A 22,765-nucleotide genomic window follows, 5' to 3' on the forward strand; every position below is an offset into this window, starting at 1 on the left:
GAGTCCAAGCCAAGTGACCTAACTAAGTCCGTTCTCTTCCCACCCCGTGGCTGGACTTCCTGATAACTCACAGTTGTACCCTTTGTGTAAGGCACTGCATTGTGGTTTCTTGTCTGTCCATCTGTCTCCATACATGAGCTTCGAGGACAGTGCCTGTGTCTGATTTCTCTCTCCTTTTCATTGGTGTCTAATGCAGGTCACCAGGCGGGGCTCAGTGCATGTTGCCTATGTTGAACTGATGTGGCTTTTCCAAGGCTTTGCCCACAGTTCAAGAGTGACGCATTTGACCCAGAAGCCCAGGTTTCCACAGGCCTGGCTGATGTGTGGAGATGATAATAACCATGTAGCGCAGGGCAGGCACCATGAGACCCAGGATTTATTCACAAGCTTGAGAAGGTGTTACAGCCAGACTTGGCCATGACGCATGCTCACATGGAGTTGATATACAATAAATATAATGATGACAATAATAACTGGTATATCAATGAGATTTCTCTCATTGGTATAATGTACTCCAAGCCTGTTTGATTCCATTACTTCATTTAATCCCTAAAACTACCCTATGAAAAAGGTATTCGTGTTACCTCTATTTCCCAGATGGGAAACTGAGGCTGACAGCTAACAGGAAGTATAACGGCCCTTGAGCCCAGTGGACAAGATGAGGCATCAGAGCTGCCATATGCTCATTTCTCACCCAGGACAGACATCATTAATTAAATAGTATATGCTGTTCCCCCAAGTGTAGACCTCTGCAACCATCTTAACAAACATCATGGTGAGCCACTCACAACTGGTCAGTATTGGCCCAGGAGAGGAATACATTATCAATCCTTGAACTTGGCTGTTAGCTCACTGAGGGCAAGAATGGGGTCTTGCTTGTTACGTCTTCAGTACTAAGAGCAGAGGAAGACTTAAAGTAAGCACTACATAAGTATTAGTTGAGTAAAAGAATGAACTAACAACGATACCATTAAATCTGATTGATCCTTTACTATACATCAGGCTTCCTAAGGAGTGCTTCGCGTCTTCTCTCAGTTAATGCATCTACGAACACGTACAACCCAAACGTTCCGATTCCAGGTCCACAGAGTCCTGTGGTCCGCTCCCACCCGGCTGCTTCTCCTCCCGACTCCCACGCCCTTCCTGACTTCCTTCCTGCACCCCTCATTCCAAACTGACTCCCTGAACATAGAAAACATTAAGGGCAACTGAGGGTTAACAGACACACAGCACAACACACATACACACACCTTCAATCCCCTCCTCCAACCTCCTTTTTACACACTTAATAGCAATGAAAAAAAAAAGGGAGAAAGAGAGGAAAAAAAACCAGGCTTTCTTTTCTCGGACCATTAGAAACAATTATCACTTTCCCCAGGCCTCCAGAGCAGCTCTCCTCTTTGATGCCTGCCTTAAAGAGATAGAGGGGCGGGGGAGGGGCGGACTGCCTTTCTTTCAATTTCAGGATTTATTATTCGGCATGGACAGACAATCAAGCAAAGAAGCATTTCCTGTGTACAAGGCAGAGCGATGCCTCCTTGCTTCCACTCAGAGTTCTGGAAATAGCAGCAGACCTCGGGGGCCTCCACCCAGGAGACACTTTCAGATAAGATAACTCGGCATTCGATGCCTTCCAGCCTTGGGGCTCAGCTCTGGGGTGATTAGCACCTCATTGCCCCTGGGGTCTGTCCCTAACACATTAGGCATTTCACACTCCTTGGGAGTCTAATATTCTCCAGGCCTGCACCTCCCCACAGGTCTGGAATTCTGTGGTTTGGGGTGCAAACTCCTGGTCTGATCAAATGAACATGGAGAAAAAGCCTAAGCTTTCAAGGGCAGGGAATAAAGAAATCATTTAAGACATCACTGTGCTACAGCATACTAACATTTTTACAGGTGGGGAAACTAAATGTCTTAGAGGAGAAATGGTTCTGAATCAGAGAATCAATTCTTGGGGGACTACTCATTCAATTGCTTAATTTCACAGATAAAGGCTCAGGATTTCTAGGAGACAGCAATTGGATGTCACAACCTTCTTCTAAGGGAAAAATTTATGGAAGAGGCCTGAGAAGCATCCATGATGGTGGCAAAGCCAAAGTATTTTCTGGTCCATCATTTAAACCACTAACTGTGCTCCAAGTGCAGATCCTGCATTCTCATGAGGCGGTATTATCATCCTCACTGACTGCAGATAAAGAGCCTAAGGTTCGGAGGGTATAAATCGCCACACCTGGCAGGAGTGGTGAAGTCTGGGTCTGATCGCTGCCTGTGTTACTCCATGTCTATCTCCTATTATGCAGAGGAGGAAACTGAGGCCCACACAGTGTGAATGGTGACTACAATGAGGATGGCGACAGACAATAATGGTGATGATGAAGAGCACCCAGCTGCTTCTACCTCCATTCCCTCCAGCCTTATGTCATTGTGAAGAGGAGATTCACATTACCCATTTTCAGATGAGGAAACCAAGGTCAATGGAGAGGAAGAAATAATCACCAAAGCAGTGCTAGCAATAATTAAGGTAATGACATTGGTCACCAATTTACATCGTATGAAATGTTAGTTCTTGCAACTCCACCCCATGGGGTCAGCATTATCTCCCCATCTTGCAGACAGTAGAGCCAGGCACTGTGCCTATCACCAGAACCCAGACACCCGTTTTGAGAGGCGCTGGGCAGGGGGCTCGGGCTCCTCCAGCTAGTAAATCCTCTAACAAGGGAGAGTGATTAGTGTCGGATGTGGTGGTTGGCTTTTGTGCTGCTGACAACTCCTCCCTTTAAAGGCCTGGCTGGGCTCATTTCACACGGGCCCTCCACAGGCCTGCTCCCTGTCTCTGTAATTATGCCATTCACTAGTCACCCAGGCCCGCCTCTGAACTCCTGACCCAGCAGTGAAAGACTTGGGATCTCATTACTAATCTCTTAAGCCACCTAGTCCTCCAAAATACATCCATTTAAGTTGGAGGCCAAGGCTTTGGGGGTGGGAGCTGGGGAGAGGGAAAGTCTAGCACAGAGACTTCTCATGACATGGCCATGTTCTCTCTCTGAGGCTCATGGCCCAAGCCACAGGGCAGCTGGCCTAGCCATCTGGATCAGCACAGGGCAGGCCTTGCTGAGGGTTGGTGGCTGGGCTTGAAGACCAGGAGGGCTTTGGAGGGGAAGGGTATCTGGGCCCACCTGTTTGTAATTTCAGGGGTGTGGGCAGGGGATGAGGCCTGTGTTTGTTTTAATTATTATTATTGTTGTTGAAAGGGGAGGAAAAAAATGAGCAGAAACGGCTAACATCTGGAGGCTGCTGTCCAACTTACGTAATCTCCCGTAGCAGAGGAGGAACACGGGATCCCCAGCCAGATGGTCCGTGGGTGACTTCACGGCACATGTGCCTCTTTCCACAGTAAGATGCTGATGGGGTTAGGAGAGTGCATTGCAGGACCTTCTTGAAATTCTTAAAGGGTGAGAGGCAAAGGCTGGGGGGCTCCCAGAGAGCTCAGTTTTCTTTTGGGAGACTCAGATTTTTTTCCAGCTGAAGCTTAAGTTCTTCTGTTTTACTTTTCTCTCACTCATTCATTCATTCATTCACTCATTCAATATATATTCACATAGGACTTATGTGTTAGGTCCTTCATTCCCATGGTCTACATGATGAACATGGGTCTCAGAGAATAAAAGCAATAAAGGTAAAATCGCTTCTCCTAAATAGCTCCCAGATCCATGATAGGGTGGAGAGTAAATGATTATCAAGCGAACACTCATAGAGCAACATGGTAGGTTCTGTGTTCAAGGTACGTGCAGGCTGGGGGAGGGGCATGGAGGAGGAAATAGCCAGGCAATCTATGCCTGAGGGCCAGTCTGAAATGCCAAATCTTAACGTCAAGTGGGCTCTAGAGAGCAGGGGCTGGAGAAAAAAAAGGCAAGAGAAAGGGAAAAACTGGGCCACAGCTGAGCCATGACAAACCCATTTTCCCAGATGATGTCAATAGCAGAGGCATGAAGGATAAAGTTCGAGATGCAGAATCTTGCTGCAAACACAGTTCTGAGCACATTGTTTTTTAAAAAACACATCGCTAGCTCTCTGTGCTTCCAAATCTCTTGTTTTTTAAACATTTGTACTGAATGCAATTAATGAAATTTCATGAATTCTAGATCAGGATATGAAAGCCATGTAGACTCGGGATCAGATCAAGAGGACGCTGTTAGGTTCAACCCAAATATTCACTCAACTCTAGATGGGAACCCAGAGATAGTGCCAGCATTAGACGAAAATCCCGAGGCACTGCCAGCTCCAGATATGGATCCTGAAGTATCGTGATTTTTATTTCAGAGCCCAGAGTCACTGCCACTTCTAAGGAAGTACACCAAGCACTGAAACACTTGCAGTTCTAGAGCAGAATGCTGAGATACCGTGATTCTAGAACAGGACCAGGCAATGCTATCTGCTCTAATCCAGCACCCCAAAACTACCGGTGTAGAGAATCAGATACCAAAGACAGAGAACACAAATCCAGGTAGCTTCCATCCAAAATGCCCTCTCTACTGGCTCTAGAGTGGAATTGGGAATCACAGCCAATTCTGGAGCAAAGCACTGAAATGGGGAAATCTCCACCACTCTGCTCAGAGCCACTCAGATGGAAGCAGGATGTCTTTGGAAGCCTCCAGACCTCTTCTTAGCCTTCCTGTGGGAGGCCCGAGACATTCATGGGTTAATCAGAAAGGCAGTGACCACATCTAAACTCAGTGTCTGGTCACTGAAACCCTTCGTTAGGAATAGTTGAGCAGTTGTTAATGGCAGTCTTGACCACACTGGCCCATACAAGAAAGGTCAGAGGAGTGATTTTTCACTTAAAAACATCTGTGTGTTAAAAGAACAAGACTTTCTCAAGTTCATAAAACTAGGAGTTTCCAGGTTGTTTTTTTTTTGTTTTTCCTCCCTTCTCCCCCTTCTTCCCCTTCTCCAGCTTTCTTAATAAGATCTGTGTGTTCCAAGTTGTATCTAAGATGAAGTACGAGTCATATTACCTGCAGGGGACCCCACTCCATGCCAAGATGACCAAGCAGAGTGCACTGTTGCTGGGTTCTGCTCTTCCCTGCAGACCTCAGGGTTCTCTGATCCCCTCCTCTAACCTTGGTGGGCAAGGGCTGGAAACCACCGAGTGTTTGGCTCTCTCCTCATTGCTCTTGAAGAGCAGACAGTGCTCCTGCCAGGGCCGCCTCCAGCTTGATATTCTCCTAGGAAGAGGCTCCAAAGGATGCAATGCACTGATGTATGCAAAGAACGAGAGGACAAGATTGCTTAAGCTTTTAACAGTGTCCTGCTGATGTTCCAGCTCAAACAAGGGTTATCACTCTTAAAGACAAGGGTGGTATTTCTCTCTGGCCTGCTCTTCCAGATTTCAGAGGTAGGAATAGTGATGGCGATATGCAAATTAGGGGCTTTGCCCAATGAATATCCAATGGACACTGCTGGCTTATGTGTCCACCACTCCATCAGCAGATTCCTCTGAGGGACAGAGACCTTCCAAAGTGATGCTTTCCCCAGTGGCGCCCTTGGCCAAGGCAGCACACATCTGCACAAAAGCAGGGTGTTGAAGCAGCTGTGCTGAGATTCGGTCCCTGGGAACAACGGCAGCAGAATCTAGGATCCATAATGTGAACTCTTCAACAATCCCTACACTTGCCACTTTCTTGAACCTTCCATCGAGCGGTGGAAGTCACACATATTTTACAGCAAAGGGATGAGGGTTGGAATCTCAGCTTCTGCCATTTACCGACACCATGACCTTGAACTTTTCATGAAGCCTAAATGCCTCCACTACAAAACGGGATGATGGTACCTACTTTGGAGGCTTGTGGCAAGGATTCAAGACCTCTCGAACATGCAAGTGTTGAGACACAGCCCTACACCCTAGAAACACATAATTAACATTTCCCTCCTTCATCTCTCCCAACTTCTTTTTTCCTGGCGCTAGAGGAAGACAGTCCTGGGTTCAAATTCTAGATTTCCTGCCAGCTGCTGAAACTTGGATAAGTTACTTCACCTTTGTGAGTCTTGATTTATTTCTCTATAAACCAGTGAAAGTTAGTTGCTAACTCATAGAGTGCTTAGCAGGTGTAAATATGCTAAAACAGCACGAAACTCTGGGTGGAGTTCCTGACATAGAGTAACTACCCTGGTAGCCAAGCCATTCACATTGTTCCTGTCATTAATACCAATTATTGTTATTACTATTATATTACTGTTGTCACTGCCATTTAGTTTTGTTCATGGTTGTCGTTCCTTTTCCTCTCCCCCTTAATTCTTTATTCCTCTTCCCTTCTCCCTCCACCTCTCCTTCCTCCCTTCTTCCTTTCTCTTGCTCTTTCACACTCTCCTTTGCTGGGCCTCTTCTTGGGAGACCTCTCTAAGGGTGAGCCATACTGTCAAGCCAGAAAGACAGCCTTCGATGTCTCGATCAGTCTCTGTAGGAATATAGCCACAGGGACATCACTGAGACCCCAAAACTCTCCCAAAGTAATAAGAGACGAAAGGGGAGAGCCTTGATCCTGGGGCCCAGCCTCCAGAAGCTGTTTCCTACTTTCTGCAAAAAGCTGTTAACAGGGGGCCGGCCCGGTGGCGCAGCGGTTAAGTTCTCATGTTCCACTTAGGCGGCCCGGGGTTCACTGGTTCAGATCCCTGGTGAGGATTTGGCACACCATGCTGTGGTAGGCATCCCACGTATAAAGTGGAGGAGATGGGTATGGATGTTAGCTCATGGCCAGTCTTCCACGGAAAAAAGAGGAGGATTGGCAGTAGTTAGCTCAGGGCTAATCTTCCTCAAAAAAAAAAAAAAACAGCTGTTAGAGCAAAATGCACATTTAATTGTAAGTATTTATCACATGCCTACTATGTGCCAGACCCTGTTCTTGATCCTGGCACACACAGTGGCGAACACAAGAAAACCACCACCAATGCCCCTATCCTTGTGTGGCTAACATTCTGCAGGGGTGGGGGATCATGGAGGCACAGAGCAGCAGAAAGCTGGGGCTCAGGATGGACTTTCAGTGCTTCTTTTCTTGACTTACGCGGTGGCACTCGCCTCATCTGTAATGTAGGGGATGAACCAGAGGACTTAAGAAGGCCCTGCTCACTCGGGTCACCTATTGTATTAACAGGGAAATGTAACCTGGCCACATAAGGGAATCACTTATAGACATTTATTTGTATATTTAAGCCAATCATAAAAGAGACATCACTCAGCAGGTGTTGTTTCCAACAGCATCATTCAGTGAATCCATAAACATTCTCTGATATTCTCCGGGTAGCAAATCTTGCACTAAACGCTAAATACCTAAAGGAATAAGATAGAGTCTAAATCCTTCGCTGCTCACAGGCCACTTGGTATTAAAAGGTATGGACATAGGCAAATGCAAACTAAGAGACAGCTTGTGCTCTGGGCCGTTGGATGGTTCCAGAAGGGCTGTGTGATATCAAAAGAGTGAGGCTGCACATGGGCTGGGGGTCAGAGGAGGCCAAATGGAAAAGGTGCCATTTGAGCTAGACCTTGAAGGATACTTAAGCCTTCAAGTGGTGGAGAAGTGAATGATGGTTCTTCCGAGCAGGAGAAATGGAAACCCCAAGGCAAGTCTGGGGATCACAAGTTGGCCCATTCTGCTTGGAACACATCCATTAGGTAATGGTTGTGAAGAAAAGCTGGTACAGACCATGCAAGGTCTTGCCCGCTAAGCCTTTTGGATTTTAAGGGCTCTGGGGAACAATACAGAAAGCTTCACAGGTGAGAGATCACTGAGACTGATATTTGTGAATTATGGAAAATGCACTCCAAAAGGAAAAATCCTCTAAGGAGGATACATGCAGACTTAGAAGATTTCAGTCATTGTACCACAAAAAGATTTGTGTGTCATCTCTCACTCTGGGAAACAGAGAAATGTTATTTTTAAAAAGTTCTTGGGAGAGTGGTGTATTATACTAGAAAATGCATGGACTGTGGAGCCCGAAAGAATTGATTTACTCCTGTTTCACCACTTGGAGTAGCCGACCCTTCATGGACCTTCACTTCCCCATCCGTGAAATGGGAACACAGTTCCCACTATACAAGTTGGTATAAGGATTAATGCAATAACTGAATTGAGTGAATTTAGGTAGCAGTTACTATACATCAAGCACTGTTCTGAATTCTTTATGTGTGCTATTTTCTGGATTCCTCACAGTCACCACTTAATTTTCCTGTTTTACAGATGAGGAGAGTGAGGCTCAGCAAGGTTAAGTGACTTGCCTGAAATCTCTCTATACATGGCAGCACTGGGCTGTGATACTCTAGACGAGCTCCATCCAAAATGGGTAGCCCACTCTCCCCATGTGGCTATTTAAATTTAAATGAATCAAAATTAAAAGTTCACTTCCTCATTTTCATGAGCCACAGTTCAAGGGCTCAATATAATAGGTGGCTGGAGCCTCCTCTATAGGACAGTGCAGATAGAGAACACTTCCATCATCACTGAAAATTCTACTGAACAGCTGATCTAGAGCCTGGGAGCCCAACATTGAGAGAATTCTGCCTTCTCTAGAACATACACTCCTGACCATAGCTCACCAATGCATGTCAGTTCATCTTCTTCCTCACATTGCACTGAATTGGCATTCTGTCCCTGGACCCCTTGCTCCCAGGCAGCACTGCAGGCCTGGGCATCACCCAGGCAGCACGCACATTCTTGAAACAATATCCTGCCGGCAGACCAGATATCTCCCAAACTATGCCTCTGTCCCAGGATGGAGGGTTCAGACATCGGCCAGGCGTCCCCTTCCACCAGCTGCACATACGGGTCCAGTTTGGGAAAGCGTGCTGGGGTGGGCAGAGGCCCCAGGGATGTCTTTGTCGGACCATCCTGGCACAGAAGCATGCCTCTCGAGTGCCTATCAGAGTCCATCTCTCCCTGGAAAATGAACACACACAAATGAATCCAGGACCTCCTGGCACTTGGATCTGGCTGAAGAATTAGGAGAGTTTTATGAAATCCATGGCTGGGCTGGAAGAGAGAGTAGAAAGCCCTTTTTGGTCTGGTTCTATAGATAAGACAACCAGGCTAATTTAAAAAGTAAGGACCGGGGATCAAGAGTGGGGGTAGGGGGCTTGAAAAACAAACCCAAACAAATGAACACACACACAAACAAAAACAAAATCCCGTGCACAGCCAAACCCCGACTCCCCTCAGAACCCCATCCTCTGGGCCTGGCTTGAGAAAGTTTACTTTCAGACTTAAAGAAATGAGCATGTGGTTTTGGGGACAGAATTCAATACTGCCGAAGGAGCGGCCTCAGCAAGCTTGACCAGCTATTGCTTCCTAAGTGCATTACAGCCTCAGAGAGTGAACGCTGTTTACATTTTTTACATGTTTCTTGGGTACAGAACATGAAACTAAATTACACAGCAAAGGCCATGCTGGCTAAACTCTGGTGCCCCCACTTAAAACAACAACAATAATAAAAAAAAAAAAAGAAAATGAAAGACAAGAATGGAGAAGGGTTCTGAAAGGAGCCTGAGTGAATGAAAAGGATGGAAGGAAGGAGTTTGGTTCAGAACCTAAGAGTAGGAAATGAAGGTGTGGAGAATAAAGACAATGGAAAGGAGTGGGTCAGGCTTGGAGCACAGGGAAGACAAAGGCCAAGAAATCCTCCTAGAGGGGCCATGGAGTAGGTTGGCAAGGCCATGCTGCTTTCTGTGGAGAACCAGTGGAAGCAGCCCCAAACCACGAGGCCTTGCTTGTTCTTGAGCTTCAAGTCTGAAGTCAACTGGAAAGTGAGAAATGAAGACTCGCTCTTCAAACCAGGCCCTCCCTGCTCCATGTGGCACCTTCGCTGGTCCAGAAATACAAGTTTGCTGCCTGCCTCCAAATGCTGGACCCACCCCTCCATCGCTTCCCTCTCTCACAAATGTTCGTTCCTCCTTCCAGACTCACTTTGCACGAGGATAACAAACTTCAGTAGAGATGTGAACTGAGATGAACTGGATAGCTAGTAAGAAGTAGGCAGGTACCGAAAACTTTATATTCGTTAGCTCTTTGGATCCTCATGACCAACCCAGAGTAACAGCAGCCCCATTGTACCGATGAGAAAAATTCAGGCTCAGAAAAGTCACATCATTTGCCAGGCATCATACAACTCAGGAATAGCACTCAAACCGGGTCTTTTTGGCTCTAAAACTTCCTCTGTGAAAAAATGCGACCACACTACAGACTTTGTATTTCCCCAAAATGCCCAGCTGAAAAGAAAAATAATTTCGTATCTAACCTTCCCCTTTATGCAGGCTAACCCTTCCCCCTCAAGGTACACCCCTCTAAGGTTAAATCCTTTTGTCCACGCATCACAGTAGTTTGCCAACATTTGTCTTTTCCTATTCGGAGTACCTTTTTCAGGGTTCCCTTTCCTCCATGGACGCTACAGACTGCTTGAAGCAGAGGTTGAATTGTTCATTTCAACCTCCACCCACCGCAGACGATGAAGCTCTGGACACAGAAGGTTCACCATAAGATTCTCTTGACTCTGAATCCAAAGTTCAGAAGCATCTCATAACGGATAGGGGATTGAGAGGTTCAGGGAAATTATTTAATCAAAGTCAAATCTTAATTAAACCAGGTAAGACCAAGAGACTCTCACAGTCTCTCTCTGCTTAGATTTCTGTGCACAAAAGAGTATTCCTTTAAAAAAAAAAGATCCAATTGTTCCTAATTGTATCCCTCAGTTGCTAAAACTCCATAGGTAGAAAGAAGCATTTCTTTTAAAAAATTGTCAGTTGCTCTCAGAAGGAAAACCATGTTACTGGATGAACTGTCTTATCTTTGACAGGCACCTGCCATATAGATGTTATTACTCCTATTTTATAGATAAGAAATTGGGTCGGGGCAAAGAGAACTGGCTGGCCCAAAGCCACAGAGCTGGTAAGCAGTGGACCCTGGAACTGAAACTAGGTTGATCTGATCCTAAATCTCATTTTTTTTCCTTTAAAACTTTCACCACTCAAAGTTTTTCAGAGCCAATCATAGTGTGTGGCATTTCATAGGTTTGAATAGATATTGAAAGAGTGAATGAGTGAAGGAAGGATGGAAGAAGAGAGGGCTCAGAGGTCAGTCTGTTAGATCCCTTTGTTGGCATCCTGAAAAATTTAATTGATTTAAAGCCCTCCCCGTCCAAGGTTTTGCCATGACAAGTTCAAGGCTGTTATAGCAACCAGCTGAGGGGGCTCCCTTCTGATGCAGGCACTGTTTTTTACTCTCCGGGAGGGAATTTTGGGTGCTCTACACTAATGGGACAGGCTGTAATAGACTATGGGACTTTCTGTTCTGTCTTCTTAGATGACTCACACATGCGCTCTTGAAAAAATTATTCAGAAACCACCAGGAGAAAGCAGATCCCCTGGGTATTTGGGAAAATTGCTTGGAATCTTCTCTGACATTTCAGTGTGTTCTCTTTGCTTCTCCTCCTTCCACTACCGTGGGCAGATGCTGTCCCATTTTACCAGGGAAAAGAGTTGCATGCTTGGGTAAGGGTACATGTGAAGAAGAGACAACCCTTAGAAGTGACCTCAGCATTGGATGTGGAGTCCAAGATTCTTCTCTGTCCTTTGCAAATAATATCATTTAAATAGTATTGGAGAATTGCTTGTCCATGCGAAACTTCTGAGTGAGACTGTTTCAATGTCATACTAGTAGCCAGGTGTAAGAAAGAAGGAAGTAGAAGAAAGAGTCCCATCAGTGAGGTGGTTCACCTCCCTGAGACTCAGTTTCTTCATTTTCAGAGAGGAGAAGTAAAACTTCTCAGTTTTAGAAAGTGCTTCAAACCCCTAGTACAGGATGTGTTCAATAGATGTCACTCCTCTTTCTGTAACGCACATCTGATCTTGTTAGCCCTTTGCTTAGTGCTTAAAACGTCTGAAAAGCTCCCCACTGCCCTTGGGATAAAGTCTAAATTTCAAGCATTTGAGGGATGTTCCCAGACACCTTTGTAAGCTCATCTCTCTTGACTTCTCCTTTATTTCTTATTGGCCTTCTTTTTGAATGTCTGTCTTTCTGTCTCCCTCTGCCTCCCTTCTTCCCTCCCTCCATGTCTCTTTCTCCCTCCCTCTCTCTTTCTTCTTTTATCTCTTTTTACCTCCCTCCCTCCTGCTTCCTCCCTCCCACCCTCTCCCTTCCTCCACGTCTTTCTTTCCTTCCCTCTCTCTCCTCACCTCAGTCTCTTTCTCTCTCTCTCCGACATGCTCTTCCATCCACACCTTTCTCCTATCCCCGAGCTTATCCTTCTGGTTACAGTTTAGCAACCCCTTCCACAGAAAATATCTCCTGACCCTCCTCTAGGTTCCCCTGTCTGAACACTTCCTACACTGCATCATCAGTGCTTGTGGAAAGAATTTTTTACCCTTGTGTCCAGAGAATCCAGTGGGTATTTGGTCCCTTCTCCTGAACAGAAGGATGAAGAGGACACAGATTAATGATCCCTGCTCTCCTGACTCACTTGGTGGCCATGAAGGAATGCACACATCTTGCAATGCTCTGTTACTGACATTTTAAAGTGTCCTGTGTGTAGCAATGGCTGGTGACAAACCTGGCAATTGAGAAAAGTTTTCTGTTCATCTATAATTGTCCGGTTTGTGCTTTTCTTCCTTCTTCTCCCATAACCCAGAGATAATTAGGCATACTCTACAAAATATGAGAAATCTTTTTTATACTCTGCCATTGACAACTTAAAACTTTTCCTATGTTTCTCCCACATTTTCATAAGACACTTTAGACGACTTTCTGGGAGGGCAATGTTTAACCTAAAATAATGAGTGCTTATAGGTATAAATCTAGGTGGTATGGCAGAAACAGTGGGGCAATCTATGGGGTACTGAAGAGGGAGACTCCCACTTTCTTAGTGTTCCTTGAATGCATCCTACATATGAAAAGATGCAAAAGATGCCAGATCTCCTAGCTTGTTTTCCTGTCAGTCACTGAAGCAGGTATCAGCTGCCTTGTCCTGCGCCTGGGCTCCTATTATGAACCAGAACATCCTGGTTCTGCCTCACACAAGGGTGAGCCCCAGAACAAGTCACTCAGCTCTCTGAGCATTACTGTCCTGATCTGCAAAGTAAAAAGAGCTATTACTATTTTTGCAGCAGTTTTAGTAGGATTGAACTTGGTAAATGTTATTTTTATAATTTGTCCAGGACCTTCTGAAAGTGGGCAAAGGATTTTCCATCCCTTACACATTGGCTCTCACCCCTGCTCCTGAGTAAACTGATAGCAGTGTGGTTTCTTCCTCAGGGAAACTCCCTCCAAATCTCATACTCTTGGGTCTTGGCTGCTATTTTTAGTTGGACGCACCCCTCCAATGAAATGGTGAGCTCTTTGAGGGCAGCAAAGGGAGCACTTTCTCAAAACGCCTGGAACAGTCCTGAGTAGTCAGGAAACATCGGCTGATGCAACAATCCTTAACTCAGCCAAATGTTGACTGAGTCTTTGTACTGTGTGGGTCACTGTGGCCAGCTCTGGGGTGAGGGTATGGAGGAGGCCCAGCAAGCATGAACATTTGCACTACCTTATAAGTGGGAAAAAACCCAGTGCTGAGTGTTTTCTCCGCATTTACTCCTTCGATCTCTGCCAAGCAGATGCTATCATTCCCTCTTTCCAGAGGAGGAAACTGAGGTTCCCAGAGGAGTAATGTGCTCAAGGTTCCCAAGTAAGAAGAGAAGGTAAGAGGATAAAGCCACACCTGCATGATTTCCACTTCACCCCACTAACACCCATGCTCTCTCCCTACTCTCATTCCTTGGTATAGATTTCAAATATATTTCTGTCTGATCAAACACATAAATGAATGAATACATAAATGACTGTAATACAAGACCAATTATGATTTGTATTTGGATAGAGGCACAAAGTATTATGGACATGCCAAGGAACAGGTAACAGCAATTCAAAGTGAAGTGGCAAAGGACTGGTGTACCCAATCATGGCTTGATGGAATGTAAAGTCAGAGGATCAGTTACAGAGGAAGGAGGGACGCCCGGGTCTGCCTTCTAAAGCAGGAATCTCCTGCTCCATCACCAGCTCAGCCCGAGAGCCTCACGATGGGGAGCTTACTGTATCACAAGGCACTCCATCCCACCGTGGATTGTTCTCATTCTTAGAAAGGTTTTCTTTACTTTGGCCTGAAACGACTGCCCTGGAAATGCTTAGTCTGAGTTTTACCCTCAAAGGATTAACCAAATAAATTGGTTGGTTGACTGAAGGTCTGTGATCCCTGGGAGAGCACAGTGCATTCCAGATAGACTTAGGGTTTCCATTTCCTCCCCAGGCCATTGCAGAAGGAGGGAGCACATGTTTGGACAGGAGGAAATGGGCTTCAGCAAAAACGCTGGGTGTGAGGCAGGAGGAAGGAATAGCTATGTCTCATTCTGGCAGCCTTTGGTGTAAAGCACTAGAGAAATATGAAACATGGAGACAAAATGAGAACAAGACGAGATCTTTGCAAGTATTTAAACCAAACCATTCTGAGGTTCCCAGAAGAGAGATAACTCGATTCTTTCGGTTCATTTCCATTTTTGTACTGTCTCAGAAACTTCTGGAATTCCAGCTGGGCCACGAAGGTGCACAGCCAAAACATCCAAAGAATGTCTCTTATTATGGGACGTTCAGCCCAATTTGCACAACTAGAGAGTTCTGATACTTCTGATAACGTCTGGATATAAGACTCAATATTTGGGGTGGAGTAGCTTAGCTCCAACCAAATTTGGGAATCTTGTTTGAGGAGAATGGATGAGAGAGATTGGAAACTATTAAAAGTGGAGGGCTTATACTAAAATCGAAACTGAAGTTTTAATCCATTTTCTAGACTCATCTAGGACAGCAGGTGCTGCTACTTTGCAGCAGTCACAGTGAGAACTGCCAACTTATTCTGACGGGGCTACTCCTGTTGACAGAATCCTCACACCTAAGTCTTGCACACTGACAAGGTCAGAGGTTGGGTCTTCACTTCTCTGGTTTCTTCCGCAGGCTCCAGCACGGAGCTAGGCACCTAAATCCAATAGATACCTACGTTTATCATTTTTACAGCATCAGGGAAAGGGACAAAAGTGGGTTGTAAAGAGGAAATGGGAGTAACTATGGTCATTTCATCGATCCCCAAATTAATGGAGTGTCCTAGTGAATGAACACCAAGGAACCACAAAATGGCCACTGAGACAGGGAGTGAGAACAGTCCAAACTCAAAGGTGTGAGCAGTGCCCGTGAATCTACTAGAGGCGAATTCAAGTACCACACAAGGTCTACACAGTGACACCAACACTAAGATCTGCTGATTGACGATTCTTTCTGCATGTTTCCCATTGATGTTTTCCAGGTATCCAGTTATTTCCAAATTTTTGATGTGACTGCATATTCCCAGGCTCCCACTGTCATCTTCCATGAGATCCCTCTAATCCTAGATTCTCCACTTATGGGTTCTGTGACTTTGGGAAGCCATTCCACCTCTCAGTTCTTCCAAGGTAGTTAATAATTCTTACCTTGAAGAATAGGCAATGGATTGGCTATGGTGTGTATGAATGACCAATACAGTAGCTGGTGGCCCTTGAGGGGGTTCCCTCCCCACTCTCCTCCATCTGCTTTGGTGCTCTGCACCCATGCACCTCCATGGTCTGTTCCTGTAGGAATTTTTGTGTGTGTAGGTGTGTGTATGCATGTGTGTGTGTGTGTAAGAGAGACAGAAAGAGAAAGAGAGAGGAAGAAGGAGGAGAAGAAGACTATAATTGTGTTGGGAGAAGGTGAGGGGCACATGGTGCATCTAACAACCTCCCAACTCCCTTTCTCAAGCCATCAACCTCTTCATGGAAGCATGACAAGGTGAAAATTAACCACCAGCCTCCTCTAATCACTGCACGAGGTAATGAAGACCATGGCTATACTTCCTCCTCCTCTTCTCTGTTGTCAGAAGGGAGCTACATTTACACTCCATGAAGGGCCTTACCCAGAATTATGCAGGCTCTGTATGTGTGTGTGCGTATGCATGTGTGCATGATGGAGGGCAGTGTGTGAATGACTTCTAGGCATTTGCTTTCATATGGGGAATTCGGGAGACTTTTGTTCTGCCGCCCTCCGGGCCGCCCTGCCTGGCCCTGCACCCAGCCTGCACACACATGCCCTCTTCTGACCCAGTATTCTCCAGTGAGCTGATCTCATTATGGCAAATTTAGTTACAGCTGAAGTCTCCTTGTAACAAAGATTATGTCCGAGCCCAGAGTAATGCAACCTAGTCGATTTCATTAAAATAAAATTGGTTACGATGAATAATTCAATAGGATGATTTTGTTTCCTCGTCTCCTCTTTGTAGATCGAAGTGCTAGTATTTATAATGATTTTTTTAAATTGGATTTTTGTTTAGGAAGAGATAATCACCCATAATTCCTGACAGCCCCCTCCTTACAAGATTGGGATAATTGCCCCATGAAATCTCTTTTAAGATGCTGACTGAAAAATTCTTTCTCTCCTTGTCTCGCATTAGTAGCAATAACCTTTGGGTCATTTTTTAAGCACAGCTGCTACCTCAACTCTTGCTCATGTGAGATTCGGTGTGCGTTAATAATTCCCTTGTTTGAATGATGTTTTTTAAACATTTCTAGGAACTGGATGCTGGTTGAATTTGGAATTCCTGGCTCTCTTGCTGGCCAGCCCTGCTGTTCCTGAGCAGGACATTCGATGTCATAGAAAGGGGATTCTTGAGCATTTTCTCTTAGCGTTGTTCATTTGCATGCAGCAATGTGCATGTACATGTGTGTGTGTGTGTGTGTGTGTGTGTGTGTGCATGGATCTATAGCCAATTAAACACATTTCTTGAGCAGCTAGTCTTCTCTAGACCTATGCCTGAAGATGAGAGGACAAAGATGAATAAAGCTCAAAACTGTTTTCAAAGAACTAGCAGCCTAATGAGGGAGCCAGACATAGAAACAGATAATTAGAGTTCAGTGTGATGGGTGTAACTAAAGATGAATTCAGCAAGTACAGAGGGGGACGATGAACCCTAGACACTCACTCACTCATTCATTCATTCATTCTACACATGATTTTTTCCCACTCTCCCCATGGCAGTCAGAAACAAACACAAATGAATAAATAATCTAATGCATATAAGCACAAGCAAACGGATAAATGAAAAAATGATCAAATAACACTATAGATTATAAATGAGATGGACCTATCTTATACTTCATCCAATGATTTTCACTGGTCCCCAGAAGGTCACATCTCTCTTTCATCTAGAAACCAGCCTACCCGTGCCCCCATCCCTGAGTTAGGGCATCAATATTAGAGAGGAATGGCTAGGAATAATGGTTCATCTGCAATGCCAGGAGGCAGGCTGGACTCAGAGGTGGCCACTGGGCCAGGCAGTGGGAAGCACTGAGTCGTGTCTCTGGGAAATGGTAGTCTCGAAAGAAGGCAGGTGTTTGCTTAGCAGGATAATTGGAAAGCGGGCTCTGGGGACAGCCCGGCCATCCTTAGAATCCCACAAGCTCTGGGGGCCCCAACGCTCTGGCTCCCTCAACTAAGCAGGCATTCCCTTAGGGAAGAACCCTGGAACATAAATAGTTCATTAGGGGACTGAGGAATGAGTCACAGCTTTTCAGAGTTGGGGAGGTCCTTGGAGATCATCAACCTCAATTACTCTCTAATTTAAACATAGGAAAACATGGGGCCCAGAGAGGTGGGGAAACTAGTCCAAGGCCACACAGCAAATTCATGGTAGCGTCACCATTAATTCACAGGAGGGTACTCAAGGAGCATACGACTTGGTATTTTCCCCCCCAAAATCAGGACTCCCTCTGAAGAATTTGTTCTTACCCCATAGAATTCTAGCGGTATATCCAAAATGGAATTCTTTCCCCAAATATGAATTATAACACATAGGGAAACAGGCAGACAGTCATTACCCTGACCACACTGCTGTTCCCTGCCCTTAACCACACCATGTCTAACCCTTGACAGATGGGACTCTGAGACCCTGAAAATATATTTGCTAGAGACATGGTCAAGTGGCCACGTCCATTGACCCTGCCTTCGAGGTGGGCAGTCTTGAGGGCAGCACAGAGGTTCAGAATGTCCGCAAGAAAGTCACACGTGGTTGGGAGCTTACCTGGGATGCTGCTGGCTGACCAATGATGACCCAGCCTGGACACTGCTGGTCTTGATGGGATACTGAAGCATTGGATGCCCATTGATCCAGGAACCCCTGGGGCGTGTAGACACCACAGTCCTTGATGCTAGTTTTTTGTTCAAACTCCTCACAGACCCCATCACCATCATGGAAGTAGCACCGGCTAGGTTCATCTGCAGGAGAGGGACACAGAAGGGAGAAAACAGAGATTGTTCTTTGGTCTCAGCTATCATCAGCAGCTATGGAATCAGACCAGCAGAGCCCTCAGCACTATCAAACCCATCACCAATAGTCATGATGGAATATTATTCACCCTTGAAAAGGGAGGAAATTCTGCCAGACGTGACAACATGGATGAATTTGGAGGACATTATGCTAAGTGAAGTAAGCCAATTACAGAAGGACAAAGACTGTATGATTCCACTTATATGAGGTATAGAAAGTAGTCAAACTCATAGAAGGAGAAAGTAGAATGGTGGTAGCCTGGAGCTACAGGGAGGGGGAAATGGTTGAGAGGTGAGAGTTAAGGTTCAGTTATACAAGATGATTAAGTTCTGGAGATCTGCTGTACAACGCTGTGCCTGCAGTTAACATTGTCCTTATAGTAAGCATATGTGCACCCGAAAATTTCTTAAGAGGATAGATCTTGTGTTCTATATTTTTAACTACACACACACACACACACACACACACACACACACACAAAAGTTCACACACACTTTCCGCCTTCATTATCCCAAGTGATTCCCACAGCAACCTTGTGAGGAGGGTATTATTATTTTAATTATTATTTTAGTCTTCCAGATTAGGAAACTGAGATCCCACATGTCTTTAATAACTTGCTTAGGGTCATGCAGTGTGTTAATGCCAGATCCTGGTTTTAAACTCAGATTTTCACTTCCCACGTTCTGGGTATATTATCTGATACCACAGAACTTCATAGCTGCAAACTGAGGTTTTACTCCAAAGAGAATTTCACTTTTGCATAAAGAGTGAACTGATACACAAGAGATGCTGGCTTCAGTCCCAGCTCTGAAACTAAATTGCTCTGTTACTTTAGAGTAGTCTCTTTCCCTCTCTGGGCTCAATCATCACTATCGGTAAGGAGGTTAGACTGCTGGGACACCAGGAGCCCTTCCTGGCTTCTCAGATACCTTAGAAATTTCAGTTAAAGGCCAGGTGAGTTCTCAAGCTCCCGTGCAATCAAATCACAGCAAGGATTTCTACCTGGGACAATTTAATGCTGCCACTGGCTGCAATGATCCTGACTTAGCTGCAAGGACAAAGATCACAGAAGCACAGAGCTAGCGGGATGCCTTCTAAGTAGGTAGGACCTATACTTGTTTCTTGGTGTTTCAATACAGAACAATACAAGGAGAGACCTGGATATAGCCATCCAAAAGAGATCAGCCTGCCCATCTTTTAATAACTTGAATGTCAGGTATTCTGGGCTATTTTCCCAACTCTTCTAGGCAAAGTTAAATACCTCTTCCTGTGTAGGTTCCTATTTTATAAAGATTCTCATCTTAACACTTACCACAGTGTGCTTCCATTATGTGTACATGCTACAGCTCCTCTGAAAAACTGTGAGCTCCTTGAAATCTAGTCCCTATTCAGTGTCTTAGGGTGATCTTATAATTTATCATCCAACCTAGTGCATTTTGAGAATCATAGAGATGCTATTAAAAACTATGTCCAGGCCATTGGCACATATCCTGGGAAAATCTGAATGTCTTAGGTAAATTAGAACATATGCATATGGTCACCCTGCGGATACTGCTTGATCTAGGACATCCTCCTCTATTTACTCCAAAATAATGGAGTGGAGCTCCGTTTCCAACCAGGATGGGACTTCTGTCCCTTATATGAGCTATGTAACTTTGCACAATTAACTTCACTTCTCAGTCTCTGGCTTCCCATCTATAATACAGAAAGGATTATCCCAGCCAGCACAACCTCCTCAGACAGCCATAGAACTCTCATAGGAAATGGACATAAACATGCTTTATACATTCGAAAATAATGGTCAAGAGAGAAAACACTCTTCTTCTTCTGAGGGGTCAGTTTATTCCTAAGTGGCTGCATTGAACCAGCTTGTGAAATCAGTACTCACTTGAACCACTTTCAAGGAGCATTCCCCCAGATTGAAAGAGCCTGGGCTAGGTAGAAATAAGAGTTGGATTTCTGTGATGCTGACTATCTGAAAAAGGAGTCATTGAATTCAGGGGCAGCAGAATGTTGAGCCCCTTCCAAGCTCCAAAATCCCTTGTTTATTTCTGCAAACAGTTTACATAGTGAAATACTATCAAAAGAGCCAGAATAAGTCAATTCACTATAATTCAATTATTTAAGGATGAGTGTGAGCCAGCTGAGGACTCCAGTGACCAGTAGCATGCTTAGCAATTCAAGCATGGAAAGAATACAGGTCTGGCACTTCTCGGTAGCTCCAACCTCTTGATGAATGTGACCAACTGACATATAATAAAGCTTAGCCCCAGTCCAAGAGTGGCCAGCTATCAATCCAGACTTTACTCTTTAGAAACCCAATAAAGGGAATTGCAATGAGGGCAGGTTTGGGCATCAGGCAAAGCTAGGTTCAAATCCTAACTCTGCCATACGTAAGCTATGTAGGAATTAAATAAACTAACCTAACCTCTCTGAGCTTCATTTCCTTCATCCAAAAAAAAAAAAAATGGACATAATATTATTTATCCAGCGCTGTTGAAAGTGATTTCATGAGATGATGTGTATAATGCCAGCCCCTTCACCCATTTTATCTAATGGAAAAGTAAGAGCCACAGGAGGTAAGGCACTTGCTTCCAGGTCACAGAGAGAGCTGGTGGTAGGGCTAGAAGTAGGAGCCTGGCCTTTTTATGCTTAGCAGAGAGAGCTCCTCCTACATGCTTTATCTACAGAATGATGAAAGCACATCCTCTTGAGGATAAGATCATGGGTTGCCTGCCTCTTGGTACTGCCTTTCTCCTCCTCCAATATGAAGATACAAAGGGGAAGATTATCATAAGATCACGTAAGGTCTATTCTCTAAGATGACTTAATTCATTTCCTCAGCAAAGAAACCTCTCAGAATGGAAAGAATTGGGACTAGAGTTGAATTCTCATGAAGGCTAATTTCTTTCTGATTATGTTTAAGACCTCAATATACCTGTCTGCTTAGAGTGAGCAGAACCTGGGAGTTCTGGAGGTTCTGGAGAGGAGGTAGAGGGAGATCTAGGTAGGTATAGGTACGGAGACAGGCAGATGGATGACATACAGATAGGCAGGGAGAGAATTAAAAGAGAGATAGGAGATAGAGCTAAAGAGAAGAGAGAGACAAAGAACGAGAGAGAGAGAGACAGAATGAGAGGGAGACAGAAGATGCCTGGTTTCTTCTTGAAGATTCTGCTGACAAAGCTACTGTGAGTCCTTTTTTTTTTTTTTTTTTTTAATAGCATCCTTGGACTCCGCCATCCAGTTTCCCTTGCTACCAGAGTCCCAGGGGTTCTTCAGCTACACCTGCCAGTCTTCATCTGGGGAATTCTCTCTCCCTCTCTACTCCTGCGCACTGAAGAGAACAGGGCAAGGAATGGAATACAAATATGTGGCCAGGAAAAACAAAGACAGCCTCAAGAAAACCATCACACAAAACTGGCCTTCCTGTTTTCATTACATCAATTTACTTGGTGGTTCTTGAATGCTTTACATTGGGAGCTGAGCAGGTTGTAGTGAAAAGCGTTTGAAGTCAACACTAAGGTCAAATGATCACTCTGCCACCTGCCTTCCATGTAGTAATGAGGTGGCATTGATAATAACACATCTCACTGGGAGGAATATTGGGAAAACTTATTATGCTCCCAACAAGTATTTGTTGAATGAATAAATGACTCAAATTTGGCACCCTTGGTGTGCATACTCCCTTGTGCAGATATAGGCTCTGCACCCTTTGAAAAGCTTCTTTACACTAGACCTTGGGGGGAAGGGAAAGGAACTGAGACACCAGTAGTGACTAGCTTCCAGTGAGTTTGCACTGGGCAGTCTCATTTCTCCATTTCACCCCATCTTCCTCTGACATAAGGGAACTCCTCATTTCAGATTCACTCCCTTTCATGCAGTGACACATTTAGAAATTTCCTCCATCCAAGTAGGAGACTTGATGTGATGGGGAGGCATTGCCAACTCTGTCTTCCCCAGTTGAGCTTTCATTTGCCGATACTTGTCTTTCCTTTCGGAAGAAAGGAGCTCAGCTCCAAGAGCCCGAGGCAGATGGACGCTCTGCAAGTGGACAGACACAACTGATGCCACTCCTCATTGACTTAATTTTCGATTTCCATCTGTCTGGATGAAATGCCATCCTCTGCATTCCTGAAGCATGTCTGAAGGACATTATCTGAGATAAGCAGGGATTGTTACCCCCATTGGAAAGCTTGGAAAGCCAAGTCTTAGAGAAATGAGATGAGTTTACCTTAAACTATACTCAAAAGCTGAGGTTTGAGTTATTGTTAAGAGTTTTTATCCCTGCAGCCAGAAGCCCTAAATTCAAGCTCCTTATCTGTCCCTGATTACTAGGTAAACTTGGGCTTCTTATTTTACTTTCCCA

The 22,765-nt window shown here is 44.9% G+C and overlaps 1 protein-coding gene across 1 annotated transcript in view; it reads right to left on the reverse strand.

Moving 5' to 3' along the window:
* Positions 1 to 22,765, reverse strand: part of PAPPA (pappalysin 1) — a 240,734-nt gene that overhangs the window by 79,366 nt on the left and 138,603 nt on the right. Inside the window, exon 10 of the mRNA XM_014830350.3 lies at positions 18,151 to 18,344. Within this exon, the coding sequence (XP_014685836.3) occupies positions 18,151 to 18,344 (194 nt within the window). The remainder of the gene's footprint in view (positions 1 to 18,150; positions 18,345 to 22,765) is intronic.

Source organism: Equus asinus, chromosome 10 (assembly GCF_041296235.1).
Source record: "Equus asinus isolate D_3611 breed Donkey chromosome 10, EquAss-T2T_v2, whole genome shotgun sequence".
In the NCBI taxonomy this organism is placed as follows: Eukaryota; Metazoa; Chordata; class Mammalia; order Perissodactyla; family Equidae; genus Equus; species Equus asinus.